Here is a 24,542-nt window from a genome sequence, read left to right as displayed (position 1 = left end):
TAAAACTCAAATTATCCTCATCTCTACCGTTTTATAGGAGTGGGCAGTCACCACAGAGCTCCTTTTCTCTGGGTTAATTCTGTTAATGACTGTAATCTTAAATAATGTTTCAATCATGTTTGTACTCACACAGGGTCGGTGGTCATTGCTTCATCACTGAGATCAGGGGGATGACGCATAGATCCATCACTCTTCATAGACACACAGGAGGATGCCGAACATGATTCTGTCTGACTTCTCTTTTGTCTGATACGGAGAAAAACACATCAATATTCATATTAAATATCTTTCTTACTGATGTTTATAGGGGTCTTGAATTGAGAAATCAAAATTTCCTTGATACTACAAAAACATATTGTAAGTTTCAGAATGAAGAACTTCTTTATTAGTCCAAAAACAGCTTTTATGAAAACTAAGCTGCCAAAATGACTTATTTTCTACTTCCTCCTCTTTATTACTAATTGAACACATCAGCATAAGACTGCCTGCAGAGACAGAAATCAATGCCTCTTTGTCTTTTTGGCCCACCTACTGCCAACATGTAAGTAAAGACAGAGATAGGCCTACTACAACAGGATCACTTAGAATAATATTAAACACCTGCTAAATTTTCCAAATGTTGCGTAGTTCTTAGTTGTGTAAGAATATTGGGAAAAGATTCAAAGCTTCGAGAGTGTCGAAAACAGCACGATCTGGTGGTTTGTAAAAAATTAAGCAGCCAAAAGCCTGTGAAGCTCCGGCGGAAGAAGCATTCACCACAATTTCCATAGATCGATCCATGTTATATGCACAAATAAAAGCCTAACCGTGTGTGTGTGTTTGTTTGTTGAATTTTTGACTCTGATAAATGAATTTACCCATTGAACAGTGCCATTAAATGCCAGTACGAAAATCAATATGATGTAATAGTAGAATAATGTACACATATATTAATTGCATATGGCATATATTTAATTTTCCTGAAATAATTTGTATTCTTCATATTACTTGTATGACTGGGTATTTAAAAACGTAATTATAAATAGGTCCCAGTGAAAATGTACTCGCAAAGTAAGATCTGGGGGTCGAACATTAGGACACGCAAAGTGAATCACGCACATGACTGGACAGAAAGTGAGGTTTTTACGAAAGGGATTTCCACGTTAACAAGCCTCGAATCGAGGCTTCATCTGGCATGCCCTTTAACACACGCTCTGATGTCTCAGTTCAAATGTCGTTTAATTCAAGTTTTAGCGATCCAAACTTGCTAATGATGTGGGAACACAAATTCGAAAAGCATATGTTGTCCATAAGAACGTATGACATCTCTCATAAAGGTGTGCATCTTCACAAAGTAAACAATGGTCTAAAAAACACTTTAGCCTCTTTGCTAATTAGCACACAAAATATGACACATATTCCTCGCCGGAAGTTGTACCCATGTTCTTTTTTACAGATTCAGATACCTTTTTTCTCAACCCCGTAACGGACAAAATGGAATTGGTTTAAAAAGGATTTCACACAGAACTATAGATGTTTGTTATTAAAAAAAAAATCTACCTACTGCTCATGTGTCCCAGATAAAAATGTAATGATAATAAATGTAACATTTATCATATTTTTCACATTTTTACAGGACAGAAGCTAAAAAAAAAAATACACAAATTGTGTCTCTATAGTCTCTTTATTTTTTGTAGAGAAAAAAAAAGTTTAAACCACAATTTTTTTTGTTTTAGTCCTTAACATGTCAGATAGTTATCAGAAAGAAATGCTTTCATTCTTATTTGTCTTCCCTATACATTTTCAAAAATATTAATCTGACAAGGTGTGACGGGGTTGAAGACTGTAACACATTTGAAGGGATACACTGCCTTCAGTTTTAACACAACACTGTCTTTCCGCTGGAAATGTGGGTGCAATTTCTGATGTAGGATGCTTGTCAAAGTTTAAGTAGACATATTACAACAAAAATTCTATTTATAACATGATTTTGTAAGTATGTATTTGCATATATTTTCATTAAAATTATTAATAAATGAAGTAAATAACTGAACCCCATCACAAAGAGAAATGCATATATTTGTGATGGGGTTGAGTGTGATGGGGCTGAGGTTTTTCACACAGTTAGGAGAGTAGACCATACATGGCAGCAATAAAATAAAGTGAAATAAGTGCATTGTATATACTTATGGATTAAAATAAAATTTTGAAAAATAATCATTTTCCATCTTAATTTTATGTGATGGGGTTGAGTTTTTAAGCTTGACAGTGCCATCCCTGACTATAACAAGCCTCAAAAATATGAATAAAAAGTATACTACCAACCATTTTCTGCACCATTTCTGGTAAATGATGTCACATATGAGCAGGGTCTAAATTATTATGGGCTAAAATGGTTAGTGTGACGGGGTTGACTTCAGACTGAGGGACATAACATTAAAGACTGTTTTTTATAAAATATCTTGCAAGTTTTTAAAAAATATATATTTCACAAGAAAGGAGCACAAATAAATGCTTATATTGCTGCCATAAAATCACAGACACTATGCACATTTTGTTAATAATTTCCTAAGCACAAACTCAGTAAAGTGCCTCAGAGACATGACAAAGTGCTTGGTTTAAGATATATATAAGCAGTGTCGGGGGTAACGCATTACAAGTAACGCAAGTTACATAATTAGATTAGTTTTTTCAAGTAAATAGTATAGCAATGCATTACTTTTTAATTTACAGGATAATATCGGATTTTTTATTTTTAAATAAGTAACGCCAGTTAATTTGTTTAACCATTGACTGGGCTCTCCTGTCCCCATGTTGAGGGAAATCAAGAGTAAGTGCAGAACCAAACTCAGAATATGCTGCAAATCTGCAATAATTAAATATGTTAAATAACACATATATCCTTTATGTATTTAATCCCATTGTATTAACTAATGTTTCTGCTGGTGACCTTCGATGATCCAATTCAACCATTCTAAAATAAGCAAAATTAGTATGGTTTACTAACTTTAGACTAAAGTTTCTTCTCCAGCGTTCTACTGTACAGACATAAATTCACATTTCCTTCAGCCTGAGGCTTATTCATTACACGACTGCATTGTGTTTATATACAATGCTCGCAACTATGCTCACTGCAAAAAACTCATTGTAACAGCTATCTTTGATGGAGTATATTTAAACATACTCCACACTTTCCATTATCAATTAATCATATGAACTATAATCATAATCATTTAATGTTACTAAATTCACATATATAATACTTATTTCACATGAAAAGATATTACTCAGTCTCAGAAAAGACCATTATACCTATAGTCAAGTATGCTGGTGGCCAGTGTGCTGGTTTAACAATGTTTTGCTGCTTCAGGGCCTGGACAATTTGCAAAAATTGAGGGAAAATTGGTTGCAGGTTAATATACATAACCTTTTTTTTGGATAAATAAAAAAAATAAAAACTGTAGTGTTTACTCAGGTTGCCAACAGAAGAAATTATAAAGATATTTCCAAAGCACTGTAAGTAAGTAAGAAAGTAAATAAATAAAAACTGCAAGTAATGACTCATTTAAGTTCCAATTCTGTCTCCTGTCTCTAGTACTGGTTATCAACTCACCTGGTGTTAAAGGTCTCATCACTGAGATCAGGGGGATGACGCATGGATCCGTCACTCTTCATAGACACACAGCTGGGCTCTGGAGATGCTGCTCTCTGGTTCTGGTAATGAACAACAACACTCTTCTCTCCCTCCTCACTTAGACTCACCTTACCGGGAGCCTCCATTTGTGTCTCCATCAAGATTTTAGCTCTGCTTTTGAAGAAGAAAAAAAAAAAAAGAACTGTCACAGGGTTGAGTTCAGACTGAGGGACATAACATTAAAGTCATATATATATTTCACAAGAAAGGAACACAAATCCTTACGTTTTTGCCAAAAATCGCACTGTCTCCAAATGTCTCAAGATTCAGTTCTGCCTTCAAAGAAAAAAAATACAAAATTACAAAAAAAAGGTCATTCTTAGACTAAATTTTTTTTTAAAAAAATCACCACATCCATAATTTAAAAAAAGTTCTTAATAAAAAAATCAAGTAATAAATCAAGGCATAAATCAAGTTATATTACATATAAAGAGGCCCCTGCTCATTACATTTCACTTATAAAATTGAATATGTGTCATATTTTCAGTTTAATAAGTTAATAAGTTCATGCAGTAAAGTACATAATAAAGCTTATCCTATTCTAATTGATGTTTAGGAGAGAGGTATCATATTCATTCAGGTGCCAAATGATTATGAGGTTTGCGATGTGTACTGTCTCTTGTAATATTAGCCATATATGTAATAATTCATCATCATAGTATCATATGCTCAACATGAAAAAGTTGTGGTTGCCACTGAGTGGTTGTCACAGGACAAAAGATAGTATGGAAACTGGAAAAGGAACCTGAGTCGGTAAGAAAGTTCCCTACAGCATAGTTCATTTTTAACTGATAAATCATTTGTCAAAAACTTTGTCACCTTGTAAATGTAAACATGCCACAAATGTTACATACATATAGCTAATATGAACTGTATAAAAAATACCTTCCTGTGTTCATCACACATATTATAGTGTTTGGCTTTTGAATCTGTTTATCATGTTTTCTACTGTTAGAAACACAAGTAGTCTGGCGAGAGCCCAAGATGTAGAAACGAAAAGCAGGAGTCATGAATTGGTCTAAACAGAGATCTAAGCCTATGCAAAATGTTGATTTCAGATCAGTAATAAATCAGTCATATATCCAGGGAAGAGGATACAGAGGCATCAGAGCAATCAAGACATCTCAGAAAATAATAACAATAATACAAAAAAAGTGTAAAATCACTTAAACTCAAGCCAAAGCATCTGTTCTTTTTTTTTTTATTATTTTCTTTTCTTTAATATTAAGTAATAACTCAGAACATTAAAAATTTGATTAGGAACAATAGTAAACTTAAGATCAATTAACAAGACTTGTCAATAAAAACATAATGGACTTTGCAATTCTTATTTGCTTTAGGTAGCCTACCGCTAATTTTATCTTAATCTATATTTGTTCATTAGAACACATATGACAGCACACTACAGACACAATGCTATATAGAGATACTGAAAAGAAAATACTAACAGTTTTACTTCAGTTTGTTGAGGAGTTTGATCATTCATTGCAACGATTGTCCCATGTTAACGTGGGCTTGGTTTGTGAGCGTGACATGGGAGCATGGTAAACTTTCTTAAAACTGCGTGAAATACGCAGACACGAACAAGGCGAAATCATACCAAATGTATACTACTGGTGAAACACGTTTTTTAATTCTATGATCTGTGCAATTTCGCATGTGACGAATGTGTCGTCGTCTAACATCTGCTGGAAATCCAGGTAAACATACTTGAAAGAAAGATTGAGATGATTTATTGATAGCTCGCTCAGAACTGCACTACACTATTAACAGATTTGCTCTGTCGCTTTCTTAGGCTCAACACCTTTGGGAGTAGGTGCGTCCTGTAGAAGTTACAGCTATTTTTTAGTCTCTACCACTCGGCGGTAATTGAGACGTTTTAAACTTTAAGTTGATGCAAACGCTACTGGTGTTGGGGCTGCTCTTCTTCCAGAGAAATAAGTGGCATAGATCATCCTTTTAGTTATTTTTCGCGCAAGTTCAACAAACATGAGCTTAAACAAATAAGAAAGAAGCCCTTGCTCTGTTACTTGCCTTGCACACGTTGAAGTTTATATCGGTTCCAGTAGTCTTCCTGTCATTGTGTAAACAAACCACAGTTCTTGCTTTTCTGTCTCTGATCCATATCAGCGTTTGATGCGATGGTCTCTTAATAGTCCAAAACTATGATTTGGACATTAGACATAAGAAATGTGCTGAAAATGTTTTAGCTGATACTCATTCGAGAATGATAGTTTGTTTCTTTCTTTGTCACAAACATTTTTAGGTGGGAGTGTTACTTCCCTCCCAGTTTTTCTTTTTCCTCCTCCTCGGTCTGTCATTTTCGCTCAAACCCTCGGGACTGCTATTGGTTCGAAATGCTGTCAGTCAGTTGCCCTGTCCAAATATCCTTGCGGTCTTGGCCACTTGAGAGCACAAAGTGCGTGCGCAAGAATGTCCCAGATCTTAAAAAAGCCAAAGCGCAGTGCCTTTTAACGCACACTAAATCAACACTCCATCTCGAATCTCGTATCCCGCTCCTGAGCAGTATTCTGGGATGTATTCCATCATGCACCATGTTGTGGAAATAAATCATGAGATTTTTTGCCGAGAACTCGCGAGAGGTCAGAGAAACCTTTTTAATGCAAGTTAAATATTAATGATACTTAGCTATTACATAATTTGGTAGTATTGGTCCAAAAGATGAGTGTACTCATTTTTATAGTAATAATATACAAAGATATATATAAAGTATACTTTATTTTGTACATTTGCAAATGCTTTTTTGTCAGGTAGCCTAATTAGAAGCACCACAAATTAAATGGTGTCATCTGTTATTAAGACTACTGAACAGACATCTAGAAGTTTACTTTAAAATCCAAAGCATTGAAAATAAAAATTAAGCTCTGTAAACACTTGAATTTTACAACCCCAATTCCAGAAAAGTTGGGACGTTTTGTGAAATGCCATAAAATCAAGAAAATGTTATCTGTTCATTCTATTTAACCTTTATTTAACTGACTAAAGTACTAAGAAAAAGAAATTCAATGTTTTTAGTGGCCAAATTGAATTTTATTTTGGTAATTTAACCAAATTTTGATTTTTATGGCTGCAACACACTCCAAAAAAAAAAGTTTGGACAGAGGCATGTTTAACATGATGCCACATCAACTTTCCTTTAAATTACAATGTTTACTTGTTTGAGAGTTGAAGATACTAATACTTCCAGTTTTGCAAGCAAAATTGTTGTCCAGTCTGGCTTGTTTAAAAAACTGTAGATGCTCAGCAGTCTGTGATTGTCGTTGTTTGATTCTCCTTTTCATGACTGGTCATACATTTTCCATAGGAGACAGATCTGGACTGCAGTCAGGCCAGTCAAACACATTCAGTCTGTGTCTACGAAACCAACTGTTGTAGCACATGCAATGAGACCTGCCATTGTCTTGATCTAATAACTATGTACGTCCCATGAAAGACATTATCATGATGGCAGTATATGTATCTCTACAATTTCAACATTTTGAAATCCTGATTTTTTGACTTTTTTGAAGGCATTCATTTGTTGAACCCGTGAACAAGTGTGGTTTTGACCTTGGGTCACTTTTGTAATGCTGGTTTTATTTAAATAAATTTAATGAAATGTAATAAATGTATTAAAAAAGAAATATTAATAGTTAATTGTCTAATTGTCCTAGTTAGCCAAGCCCTGTCTAAAAATACAAAATAAGCATCATAAATTAATAAAAGAACAGTAATTATACAGACACTTCATATCTAATTGTATTTAATTATTTGTAAATTACATTTCACAGACTCTTTCAATTGAACCTTTGCAATTGGTTTGTAAAAGGTGTCATACATGTTTGGGTCATGTTCCCATTTCATTTATACAGTTCTGACCAGCAATTATCACTAGAGTGTGATGTTTAAAGCACAAAACAAAGGTCTGTTTCTCCCAACACTACTCAGTGTAATTACAGCTTGTAAAACATGCATTTTAATTCCAAAATTCCAAAAGTGGTTTTAGAATAATCTTGTTGGCCAAATTATCAAAAGTAAAAGTTACAGTCCACACTGTAAAAAACAATTGGTTGAGTCAACTTAAAATAATTTGTTAGCTGGCTGCCTTAAAATTTTAAGTTCAGTCAACTCAGAAAAGTCAGTCAACTTATAAATGTTAAGTTGTACTAAGTGACAACTTAGATATTTAAGGCAACTGGGTAACTTGCCCAGCTTTTTAGTTTAACAAACCAATTTTTTTGTTCAGTCAATTCACTTAGTACAACTTAACATTTTAAGTTGACTAAACTTATTTGAGTTGACTGAACTTACAATTTTAAGGCAGCAGGGTAACAAATTATTTTAAGTTGACTCAACAAATTGTTTTTTGTTTTTGTTTTGTTCACAGTGTACTTTACTACTACAGTAGTCAACATTTGAAGTGGATCAAAAAAGTTCAAAGTTGTCAAGAACAGACAAGAATAGGTATTGTTTTGGTTTAAGGACTGCTTTGATGAAAGGTTTTGATTTACTTCAAATGTTGACTACTGTAAATAAACAACAAAAGAAAAAAGTATTTTCGAGTAGACTATAATTTAAAGGTGAACTACGTAATGTCATCTTTCATTTCAGCACATGAATAGAATGAAAATTCAAACAGGCATCTTTTAGATGTATTTATATAGGTATTTATTATGCCTATATTCCACATTGCATTGTTATATTACATCTTTTGTGGTCAAACTGCCTATTTTTCAAATGCTTAAAACAATTAAAATGTACAGTATAATTATTGCAATTGAACCAGAGGTTTCACACTCTAGGAAAGTGCATGTCACCATCCAGGCATTAGAGGATGAACAAGGAAGATTCTTTCAGGAAGTTGGATCTTTAGTTGCTTTACTGTCTGTTTCAGCATCTACAGGACTGGATCCTACAGCAGAGCTGAAGTTCTCTGGCTTCTTCTCAGTGTCTTTAATGTGTGGTTCCCCCTGAGGGAGATCTTCTCCAGAGGGTTTCACAATCTCCTCTGCAGGGGAAGTGTCTTGTGGAGGTGTCTTTGATAAAGGACTTTTATCATCTGGACACACAGAAGCAATGCTCTCCTCCTTCACACCAGGAAATGTCCGGTCTGGATACAACAGTTTTAGCTGTTCCTCAAAGTAACTTTCCAGATTAGCACCCACACTGGCCATCTCAGTGTCTTCCTACAAACAACATGAATACACAACATTAGATGTCATGTGTGTGGTGTGTCTCAATCAAGCTGCACCACTGCTTGTACCACCGTTCAATTTTGCGTTCAACAGAAAAAAGAAATTCATATAGATTCGGAACAACTTGAGGGTAAGTAAACAATTGACAGAATTTTCATTTTTGGGTGAACTAACCCAGACAGCACACGTACGTCTGCAAGATGTCTCTTAAAGATCACTTGATCTGGAAAGCATCTGCTGTGTACAAACATCTGACAGACATCTGTAAGATGTCAATTTTACATACATTCTAAATCATAAACATCTTAAAGACATCTAATAGACGTCTATTTGACGTCCTATAGACGTACTGCAGATGAGCAAACACTAAACAATATTTTAATATTTACATCTTCCAGATGTAAATGCAGACGTCCAACAGACGTCTCTGTGATGTATGTGTGCTATCAGGGAACCCTTTAAACTATGGTAAAACATTTATCACAATCTTCAAGTGGGTTTTGGTTAACTCACTTCTCTGATGATGTCCGTATCTGGTTTAAAAGGGCCAAAACCCAACACATTTTTTTTTTTCTACGCAAATACTACTTTTTTTTCCCCCCCCAAAATATTGTAACTTATATATGAATCTTGCCTATGAAATAACAGACTGGAATGGTTATAATAGACATTGCAGATATGTACACTTGAAAAGCGAAAAGCTTTGGAGTAATGAACCCTTGTGGACAATGATTCTATATTTAAAAAACAAAAAAAAACAAAAAAAAACAATAATATTTATTTTATTTTAATTAATTAGTATTTTTTTATTTTAGTTTTTAAATAGATTAATTATAAAGGGATAGTTTAAAAAGGTTTGATAACAAGCCCAAAATAAATAAATAAAAATATAAATAAATAAATGAACATTTAAAGATATTTAGAATCTATTAAATCTATTTTTCTGTATGCTTTTTTCCGAAAACCATCTTAAGAGATAGAAAGTTCCACTAATTGAAGAATCATCCCTTAATTCTTAAAAATATTATTGTAAATCAATGCAAGTCAGCATACCTTGTGGAAAGTTGCACAGTTTTTGAAAATCAACCTGACGTCCTCAACAAAGTCTTCAATGCTCTTGTAATTACTGTCCTCCAGTTTACTTCTGATCACCGACAGGTCCATTGGTGTCTTTATTATCTCACTGTACTCTGGCATCGACTGGAAATTTGAAGCGTGAACCAGGGACAGAACAGAAAACATTCATAATCATTGAATGAAAAAACAAAAAAAAAAAAAAAAAAAAACAAACAAACACACACACAAAAAAAAGCTTTGATCCAAACCCTAGTGCGTATATCTAGGTCACCCCAAAATCTGAAGAAAACCCTAAAAAAGTATATTCTGCTAATTACATTAATTAACTTTTTAACCAACAAATAAATGTGTCATTTATGACAATTAAGCACATTTTCATGCGAATCTTAATATCCTTCTAAACAGAATGATTTACTTACTTAACAATTCAGTTTTTATTTAAACCAGCATAAATGAAAGCAGTAAATACTCCACTCAATGTATAAATATTTTAACGTAATTAATTATTTTATTTTTATTTTTATTTACAATTTTTCCATTACTTTATTATTTACTTTAAATGTCACAAAGCAAAAATACTAGATTACCATATTATCACATATTTCCTAAAATAGGCTTAATTTAATAGATATGTAGATGACGAGATAGATGATCTTACCGATGGTGTTACAGGCTCCTGAAAATCTGTGCTGAGTTCATTGCAGTAAAGACGAAGCAGGAGTCGCTCACATTTCTGCATAAACACAACAAATAATTGCTGCCATGTTAAAAGATATTCATATTAACTTTATAGTTCTAAAATGACACCTAAAATAAAGCAAAACTAACTGAAGGCAGTACATACTCTTCTATCCACAGGAGTGAAAGCCTCAGAATCCGGATCCTGCTTCACATTGTTTGATTCTCTGCTACCATTAATGTTATACTCCATTTCAGGAGAGTTAAGGTCACGGCAGAACGTACAATACCACTCACCACTACAGATAAACAAATACAACACACATATACAGTATAAATACAGTAGAATTAATGAAAGAAAACTACTCTCACATCTGTTGCATATAAGCAACAGGAGAGCTAATTAATTATTTTCAGTTGGATCATCTGATACCTTGGAGAGGCAGTAAGAGTGGGAATATGGCAGGTAAGATGGAAGACTTTGGGACATTTGTCACAGCAGAGCAGTTCTCCTCCATTCTGGCACACTGCACACCAGTCCTCATTGGGGTCTTCATCTGCTTCTGGGGTCTTCTCTGATTGCTGCTCACCTTGTGGTGTTTGAGACTGAACCCCTGTGCTGTCTGGAAGACTAGCTTTAGCACTGGTGTTTACCTACCGTAGCACACAAAATGTAAAAAAAAAATAAATAAAAAAAATGGTATTGTGGAAAAACTGTCATTTGTGTGTACCTGACAAAATACTGTACATGAATTTGCTAAAGATTTATCAAAACAATTTCCTGCAATTTCCAGTTTGGGCTATTTGGTTGTTAAGATGTCAAATCCGAATAAATCTGATGTTCTGTTCCTTCCCTAATCTGGTGTGGAATGCATAAAATCTTACAAAACGAACTTCATCATCATCCTCTGGTTCATCTTTGATGACAATGACTGGCCCTGGAGACGACCTGCGTCTCCTCTTGGTGGAGGGGTTTGAAGGGCCACTCTGGGGGGGTTCAACACGCTTCCAGGAGCCAGAACTTGGGGGGGAAAAAGACGCAAACAATGTAATGTAAATCTAGGTTTGTTTTAATATATTTATTTTTTTTAAAAATGTCTTGTATTAGCTTGGAGTTAAAAAAAAAAAAAAAATAAAAAATTAGTTAACATTGCTGCAATAATCAATCTTTCCATAATCAATCTTTCTTTTTTATTTTGTTATTTGGAGAGTAGTGCTTTTCTGCTGAGGAAATAACTACCATCTACACTATGATACACTTTCTACACCTCTGGTTTACATCCTTGAAATAATAAAATAATATAAAATCATTGGTAACACTTTACAATAAGGTTCATTAGTTAACATTGATTGTAGTTAACTACAGTAGTTAACATGAACTAAGAATGAACAATACTTCTACAGCATTTATCTTAGTTAATGTAAATTTCTGCATTTACTAATGCGTTATTAAAATTACAAGTTGTGTTTTTTAACATTAGTTAATGTACTGTGAACAAACAATGAATGACTGTATTTGTATTAACTAACATGTGACCCTGGACCACAAAACCAGTTATAAGGGTCCATTTTTAGAAATTGAGATTTAAACATTATCTGAACCCTGAAAAAAATAAGCTTTCCATCGATGTATGGTTTGTTAGGATAGGACAATATTTGGCTGAGATGCATCTATTTGAAAATATGGAATCTGAAGGTGCAGAAAAAACAACATATTGAGAAAATCACCTTTAAAGTTGTCCAAATGAAGTTCTTAATGCATATAACTAATCAAAAATTAAGTTTTGATACATTTACAGTAGGTATTTTACAAAATATACTCATAGAACATGATCTTTACTCAATTTCCTAATAACTTTTGGTATAAAAGAAAAATCTATCATTCTGACCCATACAATGTATTTTTGGCTACTGCTACAAATATAACCCAGCGACTTAAGACTGGTTTTGTGGTCCAGGGTCACATATTACAAAGATTAATAAATAGCGTAATAAATGTATTGTTCATTGTTCATTCATGTTAGTTAATACATTAATGTTATTTATGTTATTAATGTTGCAAATTACACTTTATTGTAAGTGTTACCAAATATTTCAATATGCAGTTAAATACAAGAATAATAAATACAAGATCAGTTTCAAATCAGTATGTATATTTGTATATTATGTTTCGATTGCTGGCTATTCTGTTGCATCAGTGCAAATTGACTGACATTTTCATATTTAATCTTAAATATTTCAAGTATAACAAAAATACATATAAAAAGCAAAGCTTCTTTTTTGTATCCAGCATTCTGGATAAAGTAACTGCAAAAGACAACAAGAACATAACGACCTAAAAGAACTCAAAACCATAAATTAACAATATTAGAAGAATATTTACCTGGTCTTTGGTTCTGATGATGTGACAGACATTTGTCTTCCTTGTACTAAAAGGCCAATAAAATCAAGACAATATTCAGTAGTGTAACACAAAGCATTTAATAACACAGAACAAATGCTAGACAAGTCAACCAATACCAGACATTAGTTTTTGCTGATAAAGCGTACCAGTTCGCTCTGTAGGTGTGGCGAGGTGACTGGGTTGATAACTGGGCCTTTGTGCAGACAGCAGTGTGCTGGGTTCACATCTCCTGTTCAGATACGACGTTACCGGCATGTTTTGCTTAAAAAAATGCAAACACAATTTTGGATCAAATAAATGTAGCAAAAAACATCATAAAATCGTACATATTTCATGCTTATGACCTGCAGCGGGCATTTATGTGCAGTGCAATCTTTTTTGATAGTTTTTCATTGGCCAGTGCCATCTATACTGTATATAAACAAACATCTCTACATTTTTTTCTTTCAACCCTATAGGTAACAATACATAATTTTTATATTTTTAATAAGAAAAAAGTTACAGTTGTCAGGATCGTGAAATTTTGTGCGATACATTTATCTATAATAGCTGCAATAATTTAATTTATTTGTCTTGTATTGTGTTAACTTAATACACAAACATACATTCCACAAACAAACATCACTTGTATATGTAATTATACGATTAAGAAACATCAAAATATTTAATATGTTGAAATGTATTGCTTTTTCTTAATCATATTCCTAACTACATCCAGAGACTACATGGAACATTTGTACTTAAATCAACAATATTTGGGTTTTTTTTTTAAACATTTTCTTTACATAAATTACTTTGCTTTACTACAAGCTGTAACCATGTTGTATACTTAAACAATTCCAAATCTTCCATGCAGCTTCTCAATTCATATGAGATCATATGATAAAACAGCATATTAGTATAGATAAAAACGGTATGTCACAATTTGTTTAATGTAGTTTTAGTAACTGCTTTTAGAACGTGACGTCATGTAAACTACCCATAATACAGTACCAAATGAGACATAAACAAATACTATATGTATGTATAGTATTGACATAAACAAATGCTACATATGTAATATTGAATGTGTTTAATGTAAAAAGAAAACTAAATTTCATCGATGTCAGAAATGATATTTAGTACTACGATATACAGTGAAATTTTTATATCAGCAGACAATTTTCCACACACAATATCCCTACAAAAGTACCACATCACTGAGATTTTTGATGGTGTAAACTATTTATTCTGAGGTAGAATTTTCATCAGTGATCTATCACCTTTTACATACTTAAATCTGCATATTTTTATTTACCTTTATAAAGGCCTATTTTTTTTAAACTTTATAAATGTATGCATCACCTTTCAAGTCAAATTATTACAATTGATCAATTAATTCTATAGGACTGTTACCAGTCAGATTAAATAATTTACACTGCAAAATAAAAAAATGTTCGGTTTGTCCAATGATTGTAAACAGTCATTAGGTCCATCAGACTAAAGATATTTTAGTGGTAATGTGACCAGAAATATTTAAGACCCATCGAATCTGAATTTAAGACATTTTAAAACTTTTTAAGGACCAGCGTAAAAGACAATTTTTGTTAATCTGTCAAGCAGGCAGTTTTCACCCATTGCTGATAATGCAAAGTTTGGCACACTCACCTGATTAAGCGTCTGTGGAGAAGGAAGTGAAGCTCCACCAGAGAAAGCAGCACTATGCGGATAGCGGCTTCTTGGCAGCACCTCCATCGGTTTAGGAGGGTAGGTGGGATTGTTAATGAGACCCCTTAGTGTCTTAAAGAAAGAAAAACAGCAAGTTCAAAATTGTTCTTCTATTAATATAATAATAAGCAAAATATTAACATGTATACTACCAGTCAAAGGTTTGGATTTGACTGCATTTTATTTAATCAAAAATACAATAAAACAGTTATATTGTGAAATACTAGGATTTAAATGAACTCTTTTCTTTGTGAATATCTTGTAAAATGTAATTTATTCCTGTGACTACAAAGCTGAATTTTCAGTGTCACATGATCCTTCAGAAATAATTCTAGCTTACTATATTTAATCAGACTTTACCTGTGGAGGTAGGTTAGTGGGCTGAAGCATATGTGGGGGGCTCCGTGCACCATATCGCCGCCCATGTTGAGGCATGCTAGGTAACGTCTGAGATGGTGATCCACCCTGCATGGGTCTATGTGAAGGTGGTCCTGGTAAACGCATACTGTGGTACCATGACCACTGATTGGGTGGTTGGTGGCGGTTGGTGTGCTGGGAGAGTTTCTCCACCTGCATCTGCAGCTGGGCCAGTGTGCTCTGCCGCTGTTGTTGCTGCTGCTGCTGTTGCTGCTGCTGCTGCTGGGACTGTGAGCTCGGAAACCCTGCCTGAAGACCGTCAGGTCTGGGGCCTGGGTTCATTTGCTGGAAAGGAAATGGCTGTGGACCGCTGGGATGACGCACTGGAGTTTTCTCTACCACTAAAGAACCTGGGAAAAGATTAAAGGGGTTGTTCACTTCCAGAACAAAAAAAATTACAGATAATGTATTCACCTCCTTGTCATCCAATATGTTCATGTCTTTCTTTCTTCAGTCATAAAGAAATTATCTCCATATACAGTGCCCTCTACAAATATTGGCACCCTTGGTAAATATGAGTAAAGGCAGCTGTGGAAATAGATCTGCATAGTTTATCCTTTTAATCTTTAATTAAAAAAAAAAAAAAAAAAAAAAAAAATCACAAAATTCTAACCTTTTATTGAAGTAAAACAATGGAAATTGGAGGGAAAATCTCATTATGAAATAAATGTTTTTCTCTAGTTCATGTTGGTCACAATTATTGGCACCCCTAGAAATTCTTATGAGTAAAATATCTCTGAAATATATTTCCATTCATATTTCCATTTTTTTTTAGCACCAGGGTGGAGTTAGGAGCATGAAAACTGTCCAGCCATAACTTCCTGTTGCACAGGATTTTAAATACGAGGAACACCAAATTTCCTAAATTGTCCATCACAAGGAGTAAAACCACAGAACACAGTTCTGATGTGCAGAACAACATTGCTGAGCTTCACAAAATGGAAAGTGGCTGTAAGAAAGAGCTAAAGCACTGAAAATCCCCATTTCCACCATCAGGGCAATAAAGAAGTTACAAATCTGCCTAGAAGAGGATGTGTGTCTATATCGTCAATGGATGGTGAGGAGGAGACTTTGAGAGGCCAAAGACTCTTCAAGGATTAAAGCTGGAGAATTGCAGAGATTCTCTTGTTAGGTGTTCTTCAAACTCACCAGGGATTATAGGAGAAAATTCAGAGCTGTTACCTTGGGAAAATTTACTTTCTTTTTAAAGATTAGAATTTTGTGATTTTTTTAAATAAAAGATCAAAAGGATAAACAATGCAGATTTATTTCCATAGCTGCCTTTGCTCATATTTACCAAGGGTGCCAATATTTGTGGAGGGCAGTGTGTGCATTCCAGTTCAATATAGTTAGGGTATGTAGAAAAACTCCTATCTCAACTCCTCCAACTTCAAAATCATCCTATATCGCTGCAGAAGTACCGACCCAGTGTTTACAAAGTGAACGTGCAAAAAAGGTTTTTGTAAGAATCTTACCAAGATCCACATTTGAGGCCCAAAAAGCAGATCGACTTTGGAACCGAACCAAGCTCTGGGGAACATATGAGATGTTGCACTTTGCTCGCATGAGGTACTGGATTTGACATGTTATCTGAAATAAGAAAAGGAAGCAGAGAGACCTTTAGCCAAGCAGCAGACTGACCAGACCTGTCACAATTATTACATACAACATAATTTGATCTAACTTGTAAGTTCTTTGCACACACTGCAAAATATAGATAAAATAATAAAACAGAATCACATGGAAAAGATGCAATATTTTTACGTTTCACTTTACATCATCTTGACGGTAGAAAGACACTTACCAACCGCTTACAGTACAGGAGGGCTGTTCCACTGTTACTGGCTGTGGCCCATTTTGTGAAGTTGATCACATGATCAAGATGTGTGGAGAGTGATGTCACATCCTGTTTTTGCTTTTTCAGGAGGGCTTCATGGTCCTTTGTAATAGCCTAAAAAAACATGCTTATTTAACATCACACTGTGCAGACCAATTAAATTCTTCTGCTGTGCTTCTCAACTGGTTTTGCTTCAGCACACAGATTTGGTGGCCAAAAAACTATAACAAAAATGTATATTTTACTTATAGCATGCGTTTTGCTGTAAGTCAAGCCTAATCAGTGTACTTTAGTTGTTTTTGTTCTTCTACTTTGTTTGTTTTTTTTTTTTTTTTTTTGCTTTGTCAACTAAGCAGTATTATTTTGTTTTTTTTTGACTAGCATTTAGTTTTGCTGTACGTAACCCATAACACACATAAGATAAACCAGTTGGGAAGCACTGCTCTTGATGAAGAAATACCGGACACTACCTCAAGCTGATTGACTAATAACTTTCCCTTCCTGTTGATCTCCATTATGAGATTGCAGATAGATTTTTTAATCTCATTAGCCACAGTCTTGCGATTTTCATCCACCTGCTGAAGACTGTCAAGAACAGAAAAAAATTTTTTTTTTTACATATTATAATCTATATCTTAACAGTATATGGGGTTCCCACATTTTGACCATTTTCCCACTTCATTTGTCATTTCTGCTGTTCATGTTAATATTTCATATAACATCCGTTTGAATTATCATTAGCTTTTCATTAACTTACAAACCCCCTGCAGTTCCCTCATTACCGAACCGGAAACACTGTACAACTATAGAAATGTCCATGATCTTGTAAGATTTATTTCCATGTCATTTCTAAGTATTCCACTGAGGAAATAATAATTCTAAAGTTACTGTATATTTAGGTATGCCATGACAGTTGGGAACCCTGGCTTTATGTGTTTATAGGTTGCTTTATATATGTATATAACATACCCATTGTTTATAGTATTAGATATGTCCTCTATAGTTTTCTTCTTTTCTTGAAGTTGGCAGGTCATGTTTTCCAGATGTTCTTTGTGGTTCTTGTATGCATCTTCTAGAAATTGGTAACTGTAACGGAAAAATCTCTGTTAGCTGCACTAGTCACTAATACTTTGCATTCATGTTAAAGCAATTGTCATCTATAGGGCAATAAACAAATACATCGACACCAGAAAAAACAGAAAAAAATGAAAAAGCACACCGTTTCAAAAGTATTAAAGGAGAAGTCCACTTCCAAAACAAAGATTCACATATAATGTACTCACCCCCCTTGTCATCCTAGATGTTCATGTCTTTCTTTCTTCAGTCGTAAAGAAATTGTTTTTTGAGGAAAACATTTCTGCGTTTTTCTCCATATAATGGACTGATATGGTGCCGCGATACTGAACTTCCAAAATGCAGTTTAAACGCGGCTTCATGCGATCCCAGCCGAAGAAGAAGGGTCTTATCTAGCGAAACGATCTGTTATTTTCATTAAAAAAAAATGGGAGTTTTTCGACATACCCTAACTGTCATGAACCGGAACAAAAACAGTCCAAGCAGAGTAAGAAAAGACCAGCGTTTGGCATTAAAAAAAAAAAGTATATAAATTGTATTCTTTTTTTTTTTAAATAACCGATCGTTATGATAGATAAGACCCTTCTTTCTCGGCTGGGATTGTTTACAACCGCATTTGGGATTGTTTGAAGCCGCATTTAAACTGCCTTTTGGAAGTTCAAAATCGGGGTACCATACCAGTCTATTATATGGAGAAAAATGCTGAAATGTTTTCCTCAAAAAACATAATTTCTTTACGACTGAAGAAAGAAAGACATGAACATCTTGCATGACAAGGGGGGTGACTAAAAATTGTTGTTCTGGAAGTGTGACTTCTCCTTTAAGGAATGCTTATCACACTACTCTTACATTAACATTTATGATGTTTAAAATGGCAGTTCACCCAAACTCTAAATTTCTGTCATCGTTTACTTAACCTCATGTCGTCCCAAACCCGTATGACTACCTTTTTTTGTGGAACACAGAAGATCTTTTGGTAGAACTGTTGGTGGAACCAACAGTTTTGGTGACCACCGGCTTCCGATCACAATACCATACAATTCACAAAAAAACAAACAAAATGAAGCAAGCAAACACACAAAAGCACTTTTCTCAAGACACTTCTCAAAATATCTTCTTTTATGTTCCACCGAAGAAAGGTCTGTCAGGCAGATTGAAATGAGTAAAAGACAGCTTTTTTGGGTGAACTATCTTTTTTAACCTCATACATGTTAAAATGAGACTAGTGTGATAAGAATTCCTTTTATAATTTATTCCTTTAATGCCATGAATGTGGGTCATACTTATGGTCCTTGTGTTTGAGTAGCTGACAGTCTCTGCAGGTGAGGCGATCACAGGTTTCACAGAATAGCTTTAACGGCTCCTGTCTGTGGATGTCGCAGAAGACAGGCTTCTGCGTGGAAGCACCCATCGCCTCTGTAAACAAACAGGAAGACAAGTTCATGTTAATCTGTGTATCTTCATAACAGAAGTTGCTGTGAAAGACCTAAATCAGTAATGTAACCAATAACTCAAGTCACACTTAAAAAAATATCTGAATGTCACTGTTTAAGTTTAAGGTCAAACCTGAGGACATTTCTGTTATTTGCCGGACTGTGTGATCTCTGGTGAACTTCACACGCTGATGAGCATCGATGCAGGTAACGCACAGAAACTCTGCACATTCAACGCAGAAACCGCTGGCCTCTGTGTTATCATCACAACTCATGCAGAGCTAAGAGCAAAGATGGGTTTCATCAGAAACGCACTGCATTTGAAACATTAAGATTAAAAAAAAAAAAAAACTGATTTCGTAATCTTTAATTTAAAAACCATTATACAGCACCAGTAACATATGTTCTTTAGGCAAGCCACCGATAAATAGGGTAAAAAAGTGAACTAAAAATTTAGAATATAGACAGAATAAACTTGCAAAATTTGTTGCATATCATAGATACTAAAGCATGAGAAAAACAACCCATGCTTTTATAAACATGTATTTGAAAAATACTGGAGCAAATAGATGTAAAAGTGTAATAAAATAAGCACTTGAATTTTGTGTTTATTCTCAGTTTCTTTAAAAGCATCCTCTCAGTGGTGTAGTATAAACACTGACAGAAGTAGATGCACACCTGACAGCTCTTTTCCATCGTGCTGCTCGGAACTTCCACAGAATCCTTGACAAAGAAATTATCCAAGACCTCAACATCCATGCACTCCTGCTGACAGACTGGACAGCGGATCATGTTCACTAATGCAACACACAAAAAAAAAAAGAAGAGCAGGAAAACATATTCAATACAAAGTCACCAGAATGCATGATACAAAAGAGGACATATTATTTAATTTTATTACAAACTGGAAAAAAAAAAAAATTAAACTGAGACATCATTATCAGTACTGAGATCAAAGATACTGGCCTTTATACACTGTAGGCTATTTAGTTAAAATAAAATAAAACAAAACTGTCTTTGTTCAATCATTTGGAGATTTTATATGAATATATATTAATGATAACAAATTTTAATGTTAGGTGCTAACAATCATGATTAATTACAGAAACTTATGAGACTAATTAGGGCTGTCAATAGATTTATGAATGTGCACGGTGATATAATATAGTACATAGTACATATACAGTATACTTTTTTTTTTTTTTTTTTTTTTTAAATGAAGTCTGAATTAAAAACATGTTCATATACATTAAAAAAAGATTCAGGGGATTTTAAATTGTGATTTCTTTAGATTTAAATTTAGCATGTGTAGAATGATGGTGCATCAGCTAATATGTTATTAAAATGCATACACAGACACACTTCCCGAAGCACAAAATTATTCAAAGAGGCCTCTACTACCCTACTACTGGGATGCAATATATATTTCTAAACTGTCATTCATATAAAATACTTAACGGGGAACTCCACTTCCAGAACAACAATTTACAAATAATTTACCCGCTCCCTTGTCATCCAAGATGTTCATGTCTTCCTTTCTTCAGTTGTAAAGAAATTATGTTTTTTGAGGAAAACATTTCAGCATTTTTCTTCATATAATGGACTGATATGGTGCCCTGAGTTTGAACTTCCAAAATGCAGTTTAAATGCGGCTTCAAACCATCAGAAATGTGGTTGTAAACCATCTCAGCCAAGAAAGAAGGGTCTTATCTAGCGTAATGATCAGTTATTTTAATAAAAATAATACAATTTATATACTTTTTAATGCCAACGCTCGTCTTGTCTTGCCTGGACTGTTTTTATTCCGGTTCATGACAGTTAGGGTATATCGAAAAACTCCCATCTCATGTTCTCCCTCAATTTCAAAACTGCCCTATATCGCTGTTTTACCTTTTTTGTTAAGGGTGTTTGATCTTTTTTGCATGTTCACTTTGCAAAGACTGGGTCGGAACTTCTGCAGCGATGTAGGATAATTTTGAAATGATTTTTGAAGTTGAGGGAGAAAATACGATTTTCGACATACCCTAACTGTCTTGAGTCAGAGTACACAGAGTTCAGGGAGAGAAAGGCAAGACGAGTGTTTGAGATTAAAAAGTATTTAAACTGTATTTTTTAACGAAAATAACCGATCGTTTCCCTTCTTCCTCAGCTGGGATCGTTTACAACTGCATTTGGGATCATTTGAAGCCGCATTTAAACTGCCTTTTGGAAGTTCAAAATCGGGGCACCATACCAGTCCACTATATGAAGAAAAATGCAGAAATGTTTTCCTCAAAAAACATAATTTCTTTACAACTGAAGAAAGAAAGACATGAACATCTTGGAAGACAACGGGGTGAATACATTATATGTGAATCTTTGTTTTGGAAGTGGACTTCTTCTTTAATCAACTATTCTATTTAAAATCATGGCAATTTAGTTGAATAATTTATTAACCAATGAAAAACAAACCAGAATCCCAGTAAAAGAGATTCATCTGAAAAGTAAAATGTAAACAAAGGTACATTTAAAACATTTATGGGCCATGCTACAGAATTGGTGCAAACTGCTGTCCTACCAACCAAAAAACACATTAAAAAGGCATTTAAGTATTCAAATCTTAGATGTTTACTAAGATCCTTTTATTAAATTTTAAAACTCACAATAATATTTAAAATATCAGTGAGCTTAATATATATAAAATCATCATTTAGTGGGTACTTTCAGTTGGCAGGTGGCTGTCCCGAATCCTAATCCCTAAATTTCAACTTACGAATACTGAAATCATTTTTTGCATTTTATTCTATTCTTATGTTTAAAAATATCTTTTTATTTAAAAAAAAAAAAAAAGTGAAGTTAAAAAAAAATGATGTATATTTAGTATTTTCTTCATAAATTATGAAACTTCATGTAAAAAAATGTGTCCCACTTTTTTATGTCACTGTTTCGGTAAACAGTGCATGTTTTAGTCCTTTGGCTGAGACTGATTTTAACTACACCCTTACATTTATGATTAGGAAATATTCATGTGTCACTCTCTCTCATAGCTAAATGGTGAGTAGTAGATAGCCCCCATCATTTTGGGGTAAATGTGTTCAAAAGTCAGAAACAATGTGTGTAACTTTAAAGAAATTCACTACCTTTTTTCCATAATTAAATATACTGTGTTTCGGTAGTGACAAAGGAGAACACATAATCCTATTTGGGGAAAATATACAAAATTTTACTACAGTTATACACATTTTTTGTATATTAGTAGTTTTTAGCAAGCAAGTTAAAATTCTGTAATGTGATGTGGTCGCTACCAAAACATTACAGTCACTACCAAAAATGTGTTGTCACAAATGAAACATGGGATGTTTTGTCAAAAATAAAGTATATTGAATTATCAACTAAAATGTTACGATAGTGTTTGGTTCAATGTATATTCAAACTAATAAATCCTTAATTTTGAAACCAGTATGATCAACTTTTTGCCTTTTACAAAGAAAAACTGGATTCAAAATACAAATCTCTGAAATTACAATTTAAATATTGTTAAAATTGTAATTGTTATTAACTTACCCCTGAAACACTTGTTAATAAAGCAGGAAAAATATGTATTAACAAGGTAGATGTAAGGGAAATCTTAATAGGTCAATATAACTCTTCTTATAAAATTACATATTACAGTGTTTCGGTAGTGACAAATTTGGGGAGAAGACAAGTTTTCCAAAACTTTCTGAAAATACAATACGAGAATTAACTGCACAATCACTAGAAATGTGTGCCACGGATATTATACAATTTGCATACATATAAAATTTGTGGAAAAAGACCTTTTCAAGATGTTTCCAACTCTGACTTCGCACCAGTTCTGTGGAATGGCCCTTATATAGATGTTTATTCATATATTTGCTGAAAATATATCATTAATAGCCCATATTTTAATTGAAGATCAGCATAAACCTAATAAATTGCATTTTTCTTTGTTCTAGCTTGTCTAGCAGCATGCGACTTCGTATATCAGCTCTTCTAGATGAACTACATAGGTTAGTCATTTGAATAGTGCGTCTTGTGAATGACGAAAAGTGAAAGCAAACTCCTTACATTGTTGAGCGTTGCTGGCGGTGCTGGCAGGTGTATTGTGAGCAGGTAAGCATCTCTTACAGAAGGAGTGCAAGCAGGGCAGCAGTTTGGGCTCTCTGCTGCTGAAGCTGAGCTTACACACGGGACACACGTCCATCAGAGCCATCATCATCATCTTCACACTGCCCTGATCTCCATCATCACGCTTACTTTCTGCCTCATTCTCCACGATGATAACCACATCATCAGACTCCATCTTCTCACTTCCATCCATCATTTTATCGCAGGAAGAGCATCAGTTGAAACATCTCAGGCTCACAGCAGTAACTGCTGGACTGCAGTCCGCGCGCTGGTCTTAATAAACATCTAAATAAGTCTACACAGCTCTAATGATAAGCAAAACAGACAATGCCGACCGCTTACTTACTCATCAATCACGCATAAACTTCATAAATGAAACGCACTGTTGTTATTACCAGACGCATATGACGAGGCCACAAATATGACGTACCATGGCCTCCATTGTGACGTGTCGCCACGGCAGCCGAGGGAGGACAAATGTCTCACGAGAACAGAAAGAAAAACGCGTGGAAAGGTATAATACGAAAAAAAAACTATTCAATATAAAGGGTGCTGTTAATTCAATAAATACAAATAAGCAACGACATACTTTGTATGTGTTTTATTCTATTTTATCATATAATTAAAAAAAAAAAAAAAAAAAATATATATATATATATATATATTTATACACTACCGTTCAAAAGTTTGGGGTCAGTACATTTTTATTGTTTCTTTTTTTTTTTTTTTTTTTTTTTTTTTAAGAAATTAATACTTTTATTCACCAAGGATGTATTAAGTTAATAATTAAAAGTTTATTAAAAGTTAATAATAAATAATTTACATTGTTATAAAATATTTATAGTTTGAATAAACACTGTACTTTTTAAACTTGTTATTCATGAAAGAATCCTGAAAAAAAAAAATCACAGGTTCCAAA

At 33.9% G+C, this 24,542-nt stretch overlaps 2 protein-coding genes across 7 annotated transcripts in view; both read right to left on the bottom strand.

The window, feature by feature from the left end:
- Positions 1-6,200, bottom strand: part of zmp:0000001020 (NACHT, LRR and PYD domains-containing protein 12) — a 34,060-nt gene extending 27,860 nt beyond the window's left edge. For 2 of the 5 annotated variants that reach the window (XM_051107643.1, XM_051107649.1), the window contains exons 1-4: positions 5,704-6,200; positions 3,899-3,945; positions 3,593-3,784; positions 130-246 (exon numbers count right to left, since the gene is read on the bottom strand). In XM_051107643.1, the coding sequence (XP_050963600.1) occupies positions 130-246; positions 3,593-3,771 (296 nt within the window). In that variant the 5' untranslated portion in view covers positions 3,772-3,784; positions 3,899-3,945; positions 5,704-6,200. Of the gene's footprint in view, positions 1-129; positions 247-3,592; positions 3,788-3,898; positions 3,946-5,703 lie in introns of all 5 variants that reach the window. The other 3 variants (XM_051107646.1, XM_051107648.1, XM_051107647.1) reach the window with 3 other exon arrangements.
- Positions 6,201-8,023: 1,823 nt separating this feature from the next.
- On the bottom strand, positions 8,024-24,067 carry trim24 (tripartite motif containing 24). Of its 2 annotated transcripts, none has more exons than XM_051107657.1 (18): positions 23,564-24,067; positions 20,174-20,292; positions 19,629-19,776; positions 19,346-19,478; positions 17,958-18,074; positions 17,459-17,573; positions 16,956-17,102; positions 16,627-16,741; positions 15,095-15,501; positions 14,675-14,806; positions 13,174-13,288; positions 13,007-13,052; positions 11,509-11,644; positions 11,057-11,277; positions 10,790-10,922; positions 10,604-10,678; positions 9,922-10,068; positions 8,024-8,859 (listed from the first exon to the last, which is right to left on the bottom strand). In XM_051107657.1, the coding sequence occupies exons 1-18, from the start codon at positions 23,817-23,819 to the stop codon at positions 8,527-8,529; spliced, it is 2,895 nt and encodes a 964-aa protein (XP_050963614.1). In that variant the 5' UTR covers positions 23,820-24,067; the 3' UTR covers positions 8,024-8,526. The 2 variants fall into 2 exon arrangements, with proteins under 2 accessions (XP_050963614.1, XP_050963615.1); XM_051107658.1 differs by having other exon boundaries at positions 11,518-11,644.
- Positions 24,068-24,542: the final 475 nt, after the last annotated feature.

The sequence above is a fragment of the Labeo rohita genome, chromosome 4 (assembly GCF_022985175.1).
Source record: "Labeo rohita strain BAU-BD-2019 chromosome 4, IGBB_LRoh.1.0, whole genome shotgun sequence".
Taxonomy (NCBI): domain Eukaryota; kingdom Metazoa; phylum Chordata; class Actinopteri; order Cypriniformes; family Cyprinidae; genus Labeo; species Labeo rohita.
The sequence above is the reverse complement of the archived record's forward strand: the minus strand, read 5'-3'. Positions and strand labels throughout refer to the sequence as shown.

Excerpts from the sequence above, each read along its gene's own strand:
- trim24 (XM_051107657.1), bottom strand. The coding sequence starts at position 23,819 with ATGATGGATGGAAGTGAGAAGATGGAGTCTGATGATGTGGTTATCATC. Across the intron at positions 15,502-16,626 it reads GGCCTCAAATGTGGATCTTG|GTTCTTTAGTGGTAGAGAAA; the intron begins GTAAGATTCTTA and ends ATCTTTTCCCAG. Across the intron at positions 13,289-14,674 it reads CTCCACAGACGCTTAATCAG|CAAAACATGCCGGTAACGTC; the intron begins GTGAGTGTGCCA and ends CATTTTTTTAAG.